This window comes from Agelaius tricolor, unplaced genomic scaffold, assembly GCF_023055355.1.
Source record: "Agelaius tricolor isolate 1412-34295 unplaced genomic scaffold, bAgeTri1.0.p SCAF_22, whole genome shotgun sequence".
NCBI lineage: Eukaryota > Metazoa > Chordata > Aves > Passeriformes > Icteridae > Agelaius > Agelaius tricolor.
This window is the reverse complement of record NW_027269282.1, coordinates 13,118,437-13,136,914: the sequence shown is the minus strand read 5'-3', so window position 1 is coordinate 13,136,914 and position 18,478 is coordinate 13,118,437. Positions and strand designations below refer to the sequence as shown.

The 18,478-nt window shown below is 43.9% G+C and overlaps 1 protein-coding gene across 2 annotated transcripts in view; it reads right to left on the bottom strand.

Annotated features, from left to right (window-relative positions):
• The window catches only part of MGMT (O-6-methylguanine-DNA methyltransferase), a 138,847-nt gene that overhangs the window by 110,106 nt on the left and 10,263 nt on the right, over positions 1 to 18,478 (bottom strand). For both annotated transcript variants that reach the window (XM_071446138.1, XM_071446137.1), the window contains exon 3: positions 7,655 to 7,794. In XM_071446138.1, the coding sequence (XP_071302239.1) occupies positions 7,655 to 7,794 (140 nt within the window). The remainder of the gene's footprint in view (positions 1 to 7,654; positions 7,795 to 18,478) is intronic.

Here is an 18,478-nt window from a genome sequence, read left to right as displayed (position 1 = left end):
GGGTTTGTGCAATCCCAGGATGGTTTGGGTTGGAAAGGACCTCAAAGCCCACCCAGTGATGGTAGGGACATGGCAGGGACACCTCCCACTGTCCCAGGTGCTCCCAGCCCCAGTGTCCAGCCTGGCCTTGGGCATCTCCAGGGATGCAGGGGCAGCCCCAGCTGCTCTGGGCACCTGTGCCAGGCCTGCCCACCCTGCCAGGGAACAATTCCCAATTCCCAATCTCCCATCCAGCCCTGCCCTCTGGCACTGGCAGCCATTCCCTGGCTCCTGTCCCTCCATCCTTGTCCCCAGTCCCTCTGCAGCTCTCCTGGAGCCCCTTCAGGCCCTGCCAGGGGCTCTGAGCTCTCCCTGGAGCTGCTCCTGTCCAGGTGAGCCCCCCAGGTGTCCCAGCAGAGCTGCTCCATCCTCTGAGCATTTGGTGCCTCCTCTGGATGCCCCAGCAGCTCCAGGTCCCTCCTGGGCTGGGCTCTGCAGGTGGGGCTCACCTGGGCACAGGGGCACAATTCCCCTTTCCTGCTGCCCAGGGCGCTCTGGGCTCTGAGTGAACATGGCCAGCTCATGTCCAGCTTCTCACCCACCAAAAAATCTTTTATTTTTCTTTTTTTGCACAGAGCCCTCAAAGGCTTCTCTGCCAAGATTTCAGGAGAAAACCACAGCTGAAGCCTTGCAAAACCCACTCCTATTTGAATCCTGCAATGCTGCCTTTGACAGATAATAGAAATGCAGCCATGCTGTCAGGGAAAATAACACAGCTAAAGTCTAGTATTGATTACAGTGGAGTTGCTCAAGATTCACTTCAGCTTCAGTGAGAGAGGAACGTGGGTTTTGCTAATCATGCAGAATTAAATTTACCAGCCAGACCTGACAATAAAACTTTGCCCACAAACCATTGCTAAAACCATGTGAAACCACATCTTTGAGCTGTGCTACGTGTCAGGCTGAACTCTAAAAACACGCAGAAAGTTGTTTTGTTTATGTTTTGGAAACACCACTTCCAATAAAAAGTTTTCTTAGCTTGATGCAGCATAAACAATCTGTAGCATCTCCACAAGAAACTATGAAAAACCCTAGCCCAGTTTATTTTTAATAAAAGGAGGACTATGCTATATAATAACTCTTCCTGCCACATCCATTGAATCTGCTGAAATAAAGATTGATGCCTGGATATTTGGAGAGACTTCTACCAGAGAAGGCAATATTTCTTTTTTCCTTTCTTTCCTATTTTTTAAAATACACTTTCCTGTTATTTTGAAGTAATTTGAAGTAACAAGCATCATCTTCCTATTACCCAGGCATCTGCATGTTTTGTTTCCAAAACCAGTGGCAGAAAATTCAATGAGATTTGCGAGAGCTTTGTGCCACAAGTTAAAAGATATTTGGAAATGAAAGGTTTTCTTTGAAAGAGGAACATTTATGTAAGAGTGATCCTCTTCTGGTGACTGCTCCACACAGGCACCATAAACAGGCTATCCCTTGGCTCATCAGTGTGAAAACCAATGCTGTCAGCACTGGGAGGGGTTAAAAGGCCAAAATCCTGGATTTGTACAAGCATCACCCAGAGGAACCAGGTGCTCTCTGAGCCAAAGCAGCACCTTGAAGGTTTTGGGCACTTCAGAAGTAAAGAACAGGCAGGAGTTGTTGCTGCATTTGTCCACAGGCACTGGAGTTTCAACACAGAACAGTGGAATTGTTAAGGTTGGAGAATTCCTCAAAGATCAGCAAATCCAACCATCAACCAGCAGCACCAACCATGTCCTCAAGCTTGAACCCACCCAGGGATGGGGACTCCAACATCTCCCTGGGCCATTCCAAAGCTTTACAACCCTTTCCACAAGAAGCTTTTTCCTAATTTCAACCTGAGCCTGCCCTGGCCCAGCCTGAGGCCGTTCCCTCTGCTCCTGTCCCTGTGCCCTGGAGCAGAGCCCGACCCCCCCGGCTGTGCCCTCCTGGCAGGAGCTGTGCAGAGCCACAAGGGCCCCTGAGCCTCCTTTGCTCCAGGCTCAGCCCCTGCCCAGCTCCCTCAGGGATTCTGCAGCCCCTGCCCGGCTCCCTCAGGGATTCTGCAGCCCCTGCCCAGCTCCCTCAGGGATTCTGCAGCCCCTGCCCAGCTCCCTCAGGGATTCTGCAGCCCCTGCCCAGCTCCTCAGGGATTCTGCAGCCCCTGCCCAGCTCCTCAGGGATTCTCCAGGCCCTTCCCGGCTCCCTCAGGGATCTTCCAGCCCCTTCCCAGCTCCCTCAGCCTCTCCTGGGGCTCCATTTCATTCCCCAGCCCCATTCCTTTCCCCATTCCCTCTCTCCATTTAGAGCTCACCCCAACCCATTTTCTTTACCCCAAGTAGGTCCTCTGGCTCATTCAGGGTTTATTCTGCACTATTTTAAATAGAAAATTGCTGTTGTTACACAGTATTCAAGGAAGAACTTGAATGAGGAAGAGTGGAGCCTCTTCCAAGCCACAGTGCCAATAATCCTCTACTCACAGAAGTCACCTCAGATGTTCATGGCAAACCAGGAATCCACTCCAAGCAGCAGAGAAGTCACATCCTTACCTCCTTCAGTGGGTTTTTACTGTGCCCCTGAGCTCCACTAAGTTTCTTAGCCTTGGCTGATGCTCAGTGGAAAAATAGGAGGAGTGGCACTCTCCCAAATGCCTCCCACTTGTGGCATCAAAGTGAGATATCACTCCCAGTAAATTTTACAGCATGAGGAATGAAACAGTTAGCAAAGTTGACATTTAAACCATCACCACTGGCTATGATTAAATACCTCAGAGATGAACAGAGTGGTTCACACCTCTCCAAGTTATTGTTCTAGGCTCTTATCAGACTCCCTGCCCCACTGCATCTTCTGCCTTTGCACACACCTGAGATTTTCCTTCCATCTCTAATAGCTGGAAACCTGCTTAATCTGAGATTCTGGAGAGTTTCTGATCATGTTACACTGACAGAGAGAGACTGAAACCCCGGTGAACTTCTTGAACTGCAGATTCAGCCTCAAAGGTTGAGGCAGATTAATAATATGGGAAGGGCCAAGCTGGCTCCTTGCTCCTCCTCCTCTGATCTCCCTCAGTAAGATGGAGGGAAATGAAACACTAAGGAAAACTGAAAATGACCTGCAGGGAACACAGAGGGCAGATCAGATCCCACTGCTCCTGAAAGAGCCCAAAAGGAAGCCTGGGTGTATTCCTACAGCAGCAGGAAAATGCAGGCTTTGACCATTTGTCAGGCTGCCCAAACATGCAGGAAGCACCACCACCTTCTCTGCAGTCTCCCAAATTCAGGTTCACACCAACAAACACACAATTCCTCAGGCTCCTCTGGCAAGCTCAAGCTGGTCCCACAGCCCAGCATCCCCAGAGAGCAGGAGGGGCTGTCCCCAAATCATCCCCATTTTGGCATGTCCCACCCAGGATGGCAGTGACAGATCACAGCTGCTCAGCTGAGCTTTCCAGCCAAGACTTCACTCATGGTGGCATCCTCAAATCCCAGGTGAATAAATAACATTCCACACCAGGGCTGTGGGCATCACCTGGCATCTGTGCCCACCTCCCAGATGGCAAATTTAACTTTCCTGTCACACACACCCAGCAGCAGGGTGGTGGTGGTCATCCCCCCATGTGTCCAGCAGGATTTTCCAAGCACACAATGAAAACTGTTTAGTTTTCCTCAGAACAGGTTCTACTACAGCCCTTTTACTGAAATCCTCCAGCTCCCCCAGTGCTTCCCTGCCCAGCACATGTGCAGCCCAGACAACCCCTGCCTCATCCTGACCAGGCAGGGAGCTGGCAAAACCAGGGTGGTTTTCCTGAGGAAAAGGGAATTCCTGAGAGAATCTGGATTTTTGCAACATGGGGACAAACTGCTTCCTGCTGCCATCCCAAAGCCAAGTCCACAGCTCACACTTCCAAAGTATTTTGTGCTGTAAATATTCATTAGAGGGAAAGCCATGGTTTGTGTTACCTGCTCACCAAGGGGATAATTTACTCCTGCACCTCTGGAATGAGTCAAGATCTCTCAAAGCAGAGTCATCCCAGTGTGGGAACACCACAACTGGCAAGAGAACAACAAAAAACCCTAATTTTGAAACTCCAAAGCTGCTGAAGACACTTTGAAGTTAGGTACCAGTGAAAGAAAGGGAGTTTTTCTTTTGGACATGGGCAAGAAGTGTTAAACATGTGCAGTATTTCAGGTTGGGATGTTGGAGGAATATTGATCCAAACTCATCATTAGATTGGCATGAATTGAAAGAAAAAGTACAACAGATGATATAGCACGAAATGTACATATTATATACCATTATATTGTAATATATAATTATATATATAATAAATCATGTAATAATAAATAATATAATAGAAATTATATAACTTACATTTTATATATATCTATATCTATCTATCTATATATATATATAAAAATACATATACACAGCTTATACACACTTAAGGCTTTTTTCAAATATGAATTGTGAAACTGAAGTTCTTAGAAATAGATACAATTGTCCAGATTAAGATGCCAAACCTTCAGGGACCTGTTTGGATCAGGACATCCTTATCACAGAATCCCAGACTGGTTTGGGTCCCTCAAAGCCCACCCAGTGCCAGCCCTACCTGGCACCTCCCACTCTCCCAGCTGCTCCAAGCCCATCCAGTTCTAGGAATGGATGCACACCATGGATTTCAGAAGCCTGGATAAAGATGCCTCCTCTCCAAGAGAAACCATCCCTGTGTGACGTGTCTGGAGTTTTAAACCCTGCAGCTTCCCGAGGAGCAGAATAACCTCAGGTTATTACAATTAGTTTCATCTCATTAATAGATCAATTTCTTTCAAGCATACTGAAACTGGGTTTTACTTTGTTGCTTCTCCTTTTAGGCTCCATTATAGTCTGTGTTCTTAAGTTTTAAGGAGAGCCATCAGTGAGGAGGTTGTAATCTCAGGTGATTAATTGCACAGCATTTTACAAGCTGTAAAACAGAGCGAGATCTCCACAAAGCGATTATGCCATTAACCAGGGGCTCTTATCAGATTTTTCTACAACTACCAGGTTTGTCTGACAGATTGCAAGTCTTAAGTATTTATATATTTCAAAGGTTTACTTATTTTTGTTGTTAAAAAACCCTAAAATCTCTATTGATTGTTGCATGCAATTCCACATGAGAAGTCCCAAGCACCGTGGAGCAGAATACCAATATTTATTACCAGACTTGTGCTCATTATGGTTCTCTCTGACAGGGGTCCATTAAAATCAATTTTTATGTTTCTTATGTTTTTTTTTTCCCACCCAATGTTCTTGCCATGGCGTTTATTAGCCAGTTAGGAGAAACACCAGGCACTGCTTTGTTTTTATTTTATTCTGTCGAAAATAATGAGGCCAGATTTAACAACTATTCACTAGCGATGAGTAGAAGAGATTAAATGTTATACTTCAGCACAAACATTTACAGATGGCTTTAAAATTTTTAGAACTTTATCAGTGCTAAAGACAAAAGGAAGTCCCACCTTTCTTCTTCAGATTTAAATTCTTAAAGTAATCATAAAAACACTGTTCTTGCCTTTAGCTTCAGAGTAATTCCTGAGTGATAGACCCTCTAATGTAACAATTTTGGCACATAAATCATGCAGCCTGTGAGGCTGAGAGTTACCAGGATGCCACTAATGCCTCAAGATGAAGTGAAGTCAGCTCACCACTGAGAGAAGTGGGGATCTAGAACAGGTGAAAATTAAAATTTAGGAAAAGGATCTAAACTGTCCAACTTCTGCTGAAGATCATGAGAACCTTCAACCAGAGAACATGAACACATTACAGAAAACCAGATGTCCTGGTATAACAAAACCAGATTTTTTACCAGATGTTCTGGTAAAAGAGCAGCACCCATCCCTACAAACGGATCTGAGAGCCCCCAAATCTTTTTCCTACTCTTATTCCACTCCCTCACTGACATTTACCCTTCACAAGGTGCAGATCCACATCCCCTGGGCTGTTCTCCAGGCAGGTTTTGCTCTGCAGCAAAGCCAAGTTCCAACTCTATCCTAAGTACCCATTCATTTCCATTCCTCATCAGCAGAAATCCAGCACTTAAAGCAGAATCTGAAGGAAGTGCAGCAGATATTTCCATATCCCTGGAGCTGGCAAAACTGTGAAATCCAGAGGCTTCAGAGTTTTTGTATGGGAGGTAAAATCATATTTCAACCAGAACACACATTATGCCCCATTGTCCTGATTAATTTCACACCCATTTCAGTTACAAGGAGAATAAAATAGGAAAACAAGCATCCTGAAAATCCATGGGGAACTTCAGAGGCAAACACAGGATGAAAAAAAAGACAATGTTGAGAAAAGAAGCCAAACCTGTTTGAGTCTTGTCAGTGGCAGCACTGATTTAGCAGACTGTGGAAAAGTGGAATTTAATTACCAAACTCAGTTGAAAGATAAGTCTTAGGGAAGTCTGAGAAAGTCTAAAAAGTCTTGATTTTGCCAAAGAAATTTGGCATAGAAATTTAGCATCTAATTCTGAATAATTCAAAATTCCTTTGAAAAATGTCACTGAACATTTCCTCACAAATAAGGGAAAAAAAAATCAAATATCTGAGCAGGACAGATGGACTCCAGCAGACTGAACACAACCTACAACAAACAGGAAAAGGCACTGATGCCTCCTCAGCCAGGCCTGGATTTGAAACATCACCTCCACTGCCACGTGGGACCTGTTCCAAACTCCAGCAGACACTGCAGCTCTGGGAAAGCAACTAAAGCTCTCACCAGTACTACACAGTAATTAAAACAATCAGTCAATCCTGCTTCTACCTGTTGGAGCATAGATCTGTATATAAAAAATATCAAAAAATGAAAACAGAAAAATAAAATATAAAAATAAAAAAATCTTAAAAATAAAAATAGATATAAAAATAAAAATACAAAAATGATATAAAATATAATATATAGAAACATAAAATATAAAAATATGAATAGAAAATAGAAAAATAGATAAGATAAAAATATAAAATTATAAAGTTATAAAAATATAAAAATAAAACTAAAACTAAAAATCTTAAAACTAATAAAAATAACAAGATATTAAAATAAAATTTAAAGAATTAAAAATAAAAAATAAAAATATAAAAATAATATAAAAATATAAAAATAAAAATATAAAAATAAAATAAAAATATAAAAATAATATAGAAATATTAAAATAATATAAAAATAATATAAAATAATACAAAAATATAAGATTATAAAATCATAAAAAATAAAAATATAAAATTATAAAATTATAAAAATAGAAACATAAAATTATAAAAATATAAAAATAGAAATATAAAATTATAAAAATATAAAATTGTAAAAATAGGTGTATGTCTGCAAGATTTGTGAGGTGTGCAGGAGATTTTACCCTCAGCGACACTTACATGTGTGCCAAAAATTAGGGCAGGCAGGAGATTCTTTCAAAACTTACCTTAAAAACACTTGGGAGTTTAAAATGTTTGACAATATTTTGGAGGCAGCAGAGGAATTGATGTATTTTGGAGTCCTTGAGGGCACAAGAGGCTCCTCCCAGTAGGATTAGCACAAACAAGAGCGCTCTCAGATGCTCTGGGCAATCTCCTTCCCCCAGCACAAGCACAAGGCCAGGATCAATAGGACATGAACTCACCCCCTTGGCAGCAGGCTCGTTTTGGGAAGTTTTATTTCATGTACGCCCTTCTCACAGCCCGAGATCTCGATCCTGCCCAGGGGGCTGAGCAGAACCACCTGCTTCTCCTTGCATGGAGATCCTCCCTGCTTGGAATTCACCTGTTCAAGGGAATAAAACCCTCTTTAGCTGCAGGGATTTGCACCAAGGAACGGATTCGAGCAGTTTTCAAAAGCAATTTGAAGAAAGGAAGACAGCAGTGAATTTCAAGTTTCCTCAACTACGGCATTCACTTTCAAAATTCCAACTTAAAATGATCTATCTTCACAAGTCAGCACCTAAATCAAAGTCTCAAAAAAACCATTAACTAGCAGCATAGTGATCTTCATAAAAACATGAAATAGCAGCAGTTTCATGGCTGGTTTATCAGCTAAAATCCAATGTGTTGTGACACTTATTTAAAACAGGACTGTTGTGACAACAAAGTAGATGCAGTGGTTTAGAGCAGCAGTGTTATGCAAATAACAGCTGGAACACAAATAGAATATGTCTGCTGGAAAAGAAAACACATGAAAAAATCAATCATTCCTTAGGAAAAGAAGCATATTTTTATTCCCATTGTTACCAGTCTGCTTTTACGATTACTGATAGGATGTAGCTGGAAACAGCTGCCAAGTATTTCTCAATATTGGACAAGACCAACAATAACAGACTTGTCAAATTCATCTTGGCTAAAAAAAACCCCCAGTCTGGAAGTGTGAGTTGTATTCCCAGTTTGGTTTGTGCCATCACTGCAGCAGGACAGGACAGAACATCCCCAGTGTCCTCTGCAGCCACCCAGACACCAAACCTTTGGTCCACACCACACAAAGTCCTGTGCTCCAAAGAGCTCAGCGCATGTGAAACTGGGAAAAAAGTGAAAAAAATTAGAAACTGTGAGGCAGCACAAGGTAACTCCACCAGCAAACACAGAATAACAGGCTCCTACAACTGTTTGGGATGGAAGGAAACTTAACAATCACTTATTTCCACATCTCCCACTGTACCAGGTGCTCCCAGCCCCAATGTCCAACCTGGCCTTGGGCACTTCCAGGGATCCAGGGCCTGCCCACCCTCCCAGGGAACAATTCCTTCCCAAAATCCCATCCACCCCTGCCCTCTAGGAAGCCATTCCCTGCGTCCTGTCCCTCCAGGTGCAGCACCCTGCACTTGACCTGTTGAACTTCATGAGCTTTCCTGAGACAACACTGAGAGAACAAATTTCTTGGATTTATTTTATTTACTTCGCTGTGTTCAAGGTTGGATGAGGCTTGAAGCAACCTGGTGCAGTGGAAGGTGTCCCTGGCCATGGCAGGAGATGGGATGAAATGAGATTTAAGATCCCTTCCAACCCAACCCATTCTGGGATTCCAGGAATGACAGAGCAGGGGTGCAGCAGGAGCCAGGAAGGTCCAGCAGGGTGACTTACAGCTGCCCACTGCTCACAGCTGTACAATAATTAGTTGTTTTCCAAATAAGAGAATCTTTTCAAACCCCATTATTAAGCGCTGTGGAATGAAGTCACATCTGTGAGTAATGTAACCAGTGTGAGAGAGAGCAGAAAAACCATCAAGCTGACAGCTTTGCATAACTAGAGCAAAAGTAAACCTAAAGCCCTGAATTTTGGGAAGCTCTTACACAATTCCTCCATTACAGACATGCAGCAACCACAGCTCACTCAGCCTGGAGAAGTCCAGGAACTGTCCAGGTTCCCTGTGGTTTATTTACTTGGACTGCAACCCCAGTTGCTGAATAATCAAATGTTTGGTGGCATCACAAACAAGCTCCTTTCCAACCAACTTTTTCCATGTTCCTTTGTCGCAGACATCTTTCATGAAAAATCCTTTCTTAGGATTTTTCCTTGTGAGAAGCTGCAGTTTCAGGAACCAAAGTAAACAATGGTTATCTGCTGCTGTGGAATGCAACAGGTAAACCCATGATTAGTCTCCTGTGGGTGTTTGGATTTCTTGACCACTCATGGCAGAGCTGGCTCTTGCTCTCTGTCTGAGACACAGATCTTTGTTATTCATTCTTGTCTATTCTTAGCTTAGCTAGCTGCCGAAGAAACCTTTTCCTTTCTATTGCTTTTTGGTATAGTCTAATGTAACATATATCATAAAATAATAAATCAAGCCTTCTGATCATAGAGTCAACATTCTCATCTCTTCTTCATCCTGAAAACCCTTGTGACCACAGTCACATTCCTTCCCCTCCTGGAGGACACGGGAGAACTTCTTTGGAGCAGCATCTCATTGCAGAAGTCAGCAAACAAGCAGTAAAATTTACATATGTGGGAAGCCAGCACACATTCTTCATGTTTATTGGTGTGACAGCCCTGAACCAGATGCACTGAACCTCACACCATGTGCTCCAGGACATTTCCATCAGAACAAAACCAGGACGCAGGGAGCAGCAGAGAACTATCAATAACCCTCTGAGCTCTCTCCAAGTTGAACTAAGCTTTATGGATGAAGCCCTGAGTGACTGCAAGCCCTATTTGCAGCCTTATTTATCATATTCATCAGGCAGCAATATTCAGAAGGTTTATTTCTGTAAAAGAACGAGGCTGCAGGACATCAATGCACATCCATATGCATCCATTGGGTTGGGATGCTCCAGGATGAAGGTCACTGACAGACGTACAACGCACACTCCTCTGTCCAGACACTAATTTTGTTATTTAGGCTGCCAGGAGAAGAAGTTTCCTCCCAGAAAGGGTTGTCAGGCATTGGAACAGGCTGACAGGGGAAGTGGTGGAGTCACCATCCCTGAGTGCTCCAAAACAACGAGGATGTGGCACCTCAGGGGTTTAGTGGTGCTGGTGCAGGCTGGACATTTCCCCTGGATCCCTGGAATGCCCAAGGCCAGGCTGGACACTGGGGCTGGGGCACCTGGGACAGGGGAAGGTGTCCCTGCCATGGCAGGGCTGGCACTGGGGGGGATTTAAAGTCCCTTTCCAACCCAAACCATTCCATGATTTATGAAAAATTGGAAGAATTCTGATCAGCTCCTGCATCGTCTCCACCTTCATTCTGCCCTTCCACTGCAATACCTATAATTCTGTAACAAAATACCTCATATTTTTGATATTGGGAAGAAAAAAATTATGATTTTTAGACAGGAAACCTCTCCTGCCAACCTCTTGAGTTTTCCAAAAGAAATCAAACCATAGGAGCAACATTTTTAAGTTTACCTCACCAGACTGCTAAATACAGCAAACTGGAAGATTTCAATTTTATTTAAATTTGCATTAAGCAGCTTTCATACTACAGTAAATAATTCAAATATTTCCATGTTCTGTTGCTCCTAACACCCCCCAAAACTCCCCTGGACATTGGCCTGACATCCTAGAATTCAATTCATATCCATAATGATGAACAGAGAAATAGAAAAGGCAGAGAAATCTTGAGAATCAACAAGGCTTAAAAAAAAAAATTAAATCTGCAGCAAAGCATTTCCATGCTCCATGTTGTCCCAGGAAACAATTTGTGTTTTCCAGAAAAGTCCAGAGAGCAAGCCCTGATTTTCCTTTCAGGATTATGGAGAACTGAATCCTTCCCATCAGAGCCCTATCTCTGATGGATCTCCCCTCCACAGGTTTTTCCATTTCCTTCACTCTGCTTTTACAATATAAACCCACCAAACCAATATCAAAATATTAACAATAATCCCCTCTGCATCTGATTTAACAGGGGATTTCCATTAGGCTACAGCATGGAAGCCCTCACGAATTTTTTTCTTTTCCCCTCAAATATTTCTGAGAATCGAGGCAAAAATAACATATTCAGCTGGCAAATCGAATGTGGCCTCACACATCCTGCAATTGGATTTTTTCAAACCTGCATTAATCAGGGAGATGCCCCAGTTCCTCCAAGAAAGGGGTCTCTTGATCATTTTCAGATTAACCAAGTGTTAACTGAGCTACGTGTGATGGAAATGCAACCAACAGCAGGAAATTGCATTGCAATTCTTCCCCCCATTTCCCTCAGACCACAAAATGGTCCCATTCCCACCATTTCTAGCCAAGCCACTGCTGCACATTTGGAAATGCTGTTTAGTTCTTCACACTTCTGTGGAGCTGAAGAACCCACCCAGGTGCCTCAGGAGGTTTCCCACCCGACCTTTCTCCCATGCTGGGCTAGGAGGGAACCACACATGGCCTTCAAACACTCAAAATCACTGTCAGAGGACCCCAGATTGCACCAGTCATAGGAATTCTAACCCACAAAATCTGAACTTCTGCATGAATTAATGCAATAGAATCACTACCTGCAGGTGATTGCCTTGGAGGTGTTGATACCCACCCCAGAAGAGGTGTGACCAAGCACCACCCTGTTCATTTACTTCCCATTCTCCACAAATTTATCCTAAAACCTCCATCACTTCCCATTCTCCACAAATTTATCCTAAAACCTCCATCACTTCCCATTCTCCACAAATTTATCCTAAAACCTCCATCACTTCCCATTCTCCACAAATTTATCCTAAAAATTCCATTGAAGTCCTGACATTTGCATCAACAAATGAGCTACAATTCACAAACACCTGCCCTAGAATATCAGGGACTCACCAATAAACAAACACCCAGACATTTGCTGAGTTTGAGGAGGATGATCAATAAATGCCAGGGAAGCTGCTCCTTCCTCCTAATTACAAGAAAAAAACACCAGGCCTGAACTCTTAGAGAGTCCTTCTTTTGAGTATCTCAAACCTGCTTGCTATTGACTCAAGTTTTGAATTAAAATTCAATCAAAGCTTCAAATATTGGATTTAAATTTAAGGGGAATACATCAGAGTTTTGGCAATTTGCTTCTTCATTTCAGTCACCTTTCCCTGATGCAGTAAGTTTGCATCCTTCTCCTAACAAAATCCTTATCAAATCCCATCAGGCAAAGCAAAAATCCATCATAAAGCAATGTTTGCAAAATGGTTTAGTATCAAAAAGCCTCTGCCACCGGTGAGGCTGCCCATGCCAGCCGGCCACCCATCCAAGGATTTCACTGAATTACACTTCTCTCCACATCTCCTTAATAGTTTAAAACTTCCTGTATTTGTTTTACTGGGTTCTGCCTGTTTATTTGAAAGGAAACAATCCATTGTATGTAAAGAATATGGGAAAAGATATTAATAGTAAAAGTAATGTATTTCTGCACATATAGTGCAGGGTGGAGGGTGATTTTCCAACCTCCTGGGCCTTGTTTTAGAGGAAAAAGCCATTTTTTAGTGTTTCAAGGCAAAGAAAGATTTAAGGGCTGTGAATAGAAGACAGGATCCATGCAATCAGAACAATCTAAAAATCTACTCCTGTTAATATCTTGATTAATCATCTATATTTTCACCTTACAAAAGCTACTGTTCCAAGAGAACAAAGAGTTTATGTACTACAAATAATTTTACAGCAGGGAAGCAAGAAGGAAAGAGTTTGTTGGGATTTTCACAATAAAAGTGAAATACATTGAAAGTTGAAGTGAAATATAGTGAAAGTTTAATATACTGGAATATTAGTATCTCTTTGCTATACTAGAATAAAAGTTAGAGAAAATGAGAAACATTTAATTCTCAGTCTTTTTGCTTATTATGAAATGTCTGAATTCTTTCAAGCTAAAATACAAATTTTTCTAAAAGCTGCCTCCTCCTCTTGAAAAAAAAAAAAGAGCCCTAAGATTTCCAACTAAATAGAATGGTGTGAACTCCAAAGAAATATGAAGCTGTGGGTGCCCCACGATCCCTGGCAGTGGTCAAAGCCAGGTTGGACATCAGGGCTGGAGCAGCCTGGGACAGGGGAAGGTGTCCCTGCCATGGCAGGGGTGGAATTGGATGAGTTTTAAGGTCTTTTTCCAACCCCAACCATTCTGGAATTCTGTGATAAGGATGTTCTGATCCAAATACACCCTTGAGGGTTTGACACCTTAATCTAGACAGTTGAAAATGTGAGAAAATTGTCCTGAAAGCCGGGAAGCTCCTTGTCCAAAACGCAAGGGATGGCTGCTGCCCTCTGCAACCCACAGGGAGCTCTGACCAACACCCCTCATTATTTAATGGAAAAACAGATTCTGAACCAGGTAATGCCCAATTCCAGTATCACTCCACTCACACTTCACTCACAGCATCCTCCAAAAATATGGAAAACTGTCAGTCCAAAGAAAGCCAAGTGCCTCACAGGTTTTAAATTAAGGCAGAAGCTAATTTTTTGAGGAAAAGAAGATGTTGCCTAAACCCAAGAATAAATTCTTGAAACAAAACAATCCTCTCGGTACCTAATCTGATGTAATTCTGTCAATACAACCTGCTAAAAAAACCCAACAACTTTTAAAATTACCTTTAATGTTCTAAAATACAAGTCATTTATATCCTGCAGCACATTCCCGTGGACTGAACAACCCTGACCTGGACACAAGGCACCTCTTCCCCCTCCGCAATCCCAGTCTCTGCTGGGTGTACTTCTCCTTCCTGCAGCATCCAAAACAAACTTTCAGCTTTCCAGCAAAAAGCACTGGAGATCCAGGTCCATGGAATTCTCTCCTGGCTACAGGAACAATAAACACCTCCCCAGCTGAGCCTCTCAAACAAGAGCTGCACTGAAACCCTGCAGTGCTCTCCTGGTGTCTCACTGCTTCTCTGAGTAAATCTAACCCTGGTTAAGCCAAACCTGTAACTTCAGAGGGTATGAAAACAAAACCTCCTCATTTCCTGGCGCGGGGAGGTTTGGAAAGGAAATGTCAGACAGACTGGAAGCAAATCCAGGGTTAGTTTGGGGTGATGCAATTTCTTTACCTTCCGAAGAACTAATCCCATAAAAATGTGAAGGTACAGAATCAAACTGCATATTCTGAACATATACAAATATACACTGGCATAAACACTCAAAATCAGTGCTCCTCTTTTCTTATCCAAAGGCCCACTTCACACAAGCCCCCAAAAACCAGGGGGATACGTGCTCACATGGAGCAACATTTGCTTTCCACGGCATTTCAAAAGTCTTCGAGGAGAGCAAACACGTAATTCTTTATTAAACAATCAAAGACAACAAAAGCAAGTTCCTGTTGTCCCATCGCATTATCCTACTAATCCTCTTTGGATGGCACCCAGAAGCCCCCGAAATGCCAAGCTGGGAAGTGCCTTTCCAAGCAGTGGTCGCCTCTGGCTCTTTGGCTGCGCCTTCAGTCGCTGCTTTGGCAGACGGGAGCAACGAGCAATTCCCAGCACTCAGGGCTGGCCCTGACTGCTTGGTTTTACTGGAAGGGCACTGCAATTGCAATAAACCCATTGCAACTCCCCTGGAAGGGGCAGGTGGGTTACAGCTCCTGCGCTCCACACTCAACAAGTGCAGTTTTCAACTCCATCTGCTGCTCACGCCAAGCTTGGACTGGAGCTGGTACTTGAACAGCAGACCCCAGCAGGCTGCTCAAACAGGAATTCTGCTGTATTGTTTCCTCCAGAACCTCTCCAAAAACAAGTAAACACATCCTGCATCTTTCCCCAGCTATTACTTATACAGGAAATTTAAATGGGCTGCAGGCACAGCAGCCACGTGGCACTCAAAGCATAGATACCATAATAAAGCACATATACATCAATCAGGATACTGATATCGTGTGATATCAATGGCACAAGGCAAAGAATAACATTTGATGATCTCTGAGGTGTTTTCCTACCCAAACAATTCTCTGCTTCTACTTAGACACAGCACAGAAGTAGAATGACATTAAGTGCGGTGTTAATTTGGTTTAAAAATTCCCGATCATGGTGGGAACACGGAGTTATTCAGGGCATCTCATCAAACTGGGGGCTGCCAAGAGATTTTATAATTAATTAAACTGTGTAAGAAATGGAGCCCCAAGGGGAGGGAAAGTGGACATGATAGTGCCAGATATTCCTGGAATCATCAGATTATGGCAACAAGTGCGTGCACCGAGTTAGTACCTGCAAATCCCACCAGGAACCAGCCCAAAAGCCACGAATCCTGGTGTCACTTCCAAGGGGAGGGGAAGCACATTGTCCCTCTTGTCCTTCCAAGGATGTACAAAAGGGATTGAGTCCTCCAGCTCCTCATTTTTGAAGCTGGAAATCTTATGGCAGAAGATTCACTTAGAAGCATTACAAAGCAATGTTATATTTTGTTGAGTTGTTCAATATTTTAACATCGTCGGAGAGAATAAAACACTGATTTTTTATAATTGTAATATATATATTTAAAAATAATTAAGGAATTTGTTTCCAAACGATAAATAAATAAATGTACTAAAGAATCAAAAATCAAGAATCTTGCCTCTTAACAATTAGAGGGTCCCCCCAAAAAACCTATTTTGTTGTTACTGGGTTGAGTTTCAACAAGTCCCTTTCAACTCAGGATACTCCATGAATCCATGAAATCTCATGCAAAGGAAAAGTCATGGTGCAGTAATCTTAATTTTCCAGATGTGTCTAAGGTATTGGCTACATATCTAGTTATCTATATACAAGTACAATTCCCTCTGTGCTGTGCCCAGCTCTGGCCCCTTAGGACAAGAAGGGCATGGAGGTGCTGGAGCACGGCCAGGGCAGGGAACGGAGCTGGGCAGGGGCTGCAGAATCCCTGAGGGAGCCGGGCAGGGGCTGCAGAATCCCTGAGGGAGCCGGGCAGGGGCTGCAGAATCCCTGAGGGAGCTGGGCAGGGGCTGGAGAATCCCTGAGGAGCTGGGCAGGGGCTGCAGAATCCCTGAGGGAGCCGGGCAGGGGCTGCAGAATCCCTGAGGGAGCTGGGCAGGGGCTGCAGAATCCCTGAGGGAGCCGGGCAGGGGCTGCAGAATCCCTGAGGGAGCCGGGCAGGGGCTGCAGAATCCCTGAGGGAGCTGGGCAGGGGCTGCAGAATCCCTGAGGGAGCCGGGCAGGGGCTGCAGAATCCCTGAGGGAGCCGGGCAGGGGCTGCAGAATCCCTGAGGGAGCTGGGCAGGGGCTGCAGAATCCCTGAGGGAGCTGGGAAGGGGCTGCAGAATCCCTGAGGAGCTGGGCAGGGGCTGCAGAATCCCTGAGGGAGCCGGGCAGGGGCTGCAGAATCCCTGAGGGAGCCGGGCAGGGGCTGCAGAATCCCTGAGGGAGCCGGGCAGGGGCTGCAGAATCCCTGAGGGAGCTGGGCAGGGGCTGCAGAATCCCTGAGGAGCCGGGCAGGGGCTGCAGAATCCCTGAGGGAGCTGGGCAGGGGCTGCAGAATCCCTGAGGGAGCTGGGCAGGGGCTGCAGAATCCCTGAGGAGCCGGGCAGGGGCTGCAGAATCCCTGAGGGAGCTGGGCAGGGGCTCAGCCTGGAGCAAAGGAGGCTCAGGGGCCCTTGTGGCTCTGCACAGCTCCTGCCAGGAGGGCACAGCCGGGGGGGTCGGGCTCTGCTCCAGGGCACAGGGACAGGAGCAGAGGGAACGGCCTCAGGCTGGGCCAGGGCAGCTCAGGGTGGGCACAGCAGGAATTTCCCCATGCAAAGGGGGCTCAGGAACTGCCCAGGGAGGGTTGCAGTGCCCATCCCTGCAGGTGGCACCTGGGGGTGGCACTCAGAGCTGGGGACAGGGTGGGGATGGGGCACAGCTGGGACTCCCTGGGCTGGAAGGGCTTTTCCAGCCTCAGGGATTCTGGGATTTGAGGATCTCCTCCTTGAAAACCATTGAGGGGCTTGCTGTAAGAGTGAGTTCACACTTTTCTGTAAGAGGCACACGGAAATACAAAATTCACTGCCCAAATCAGCACCTGACACAGTGAGCCTGGAGTGCTCGGCTCTTACAGGCTCAGCCTGATGTAAATACATGGCAACTACTCCAATACAAGGAAAACAGATGAAATTTTAATCAAATGAGCCTTGTGTCAGGTTCAGGGGAACTGAAAATGGGCTAAAAAATGAAAAAAAAAAAAAAAGAGCAGAAGAATGACTTTAATATTGGGTAACATTTTAAGTTTTTATCACGTAAATCCACAAAATTCCTGATCTGCTCCTGCTTGTCTTCTCTGCAGAGCTGGAGTCAGGACCAGCTAAATAAAAGATAATGCAACTAGGCATAACACAATAAAAGATATTACCTTCCCAATGCATTATTGCTGCCAATTATAAGAATCACTTCAACTTAATTTCAAAGGCACAATCACCCTCAACTGTAACAGTCTCTTTTTTAAATTTCAAACAGTATTACATTAAGGCAATAACTCACCTTCCAGCTATAATATCAGTCTCCCTTATTGCAAAAATACATTTCATAAATACTTCTCATCGACAAGTCAAGCTAATTCAGGTTAATTTTATTGTATTTTGGTGCTATCTCACATTTGTGTGCAATTACCTTTATCATTTTATTGCCATGCCAGAAAGTAATCAGAACAATTATTTGAAAAAGGAGGGGTATAAATTCTAAATCACACTTGCTGGCATTTTTGATAAAATAGCAGCTTTATCTCAGGAAGTGGCAGGGACATGGGATAAATCATGCATCAGTCAAGTGTAGCTGACCCCCAAGTGCATTGCACAATATCAGGAGTGCTTCAAAAGAAACTTTCCTATATAATCCATCATTCTTTATAATACCAAAATAGGTCTACCTGAAGAGTAGGAGCTGGAGAATAGTAACAAAATAAATCTAAGCAATATGAACAAAACCATTAATAGTGCTCCTTAAGCTGAAGGAGAGTCAGGAATCCGAGCTGTGTGTGAGGAAAGAATTTTGCTGACATTTTTGAAGTGAACAGAGCAGCAAAATGTGTATTAGGGATTCACTAAAAACACAAAATACAGGGAAATAAATACAGACAGAAGAGGCATTGCAAAGATCTGTATAAAAATACAAGAGTATAGT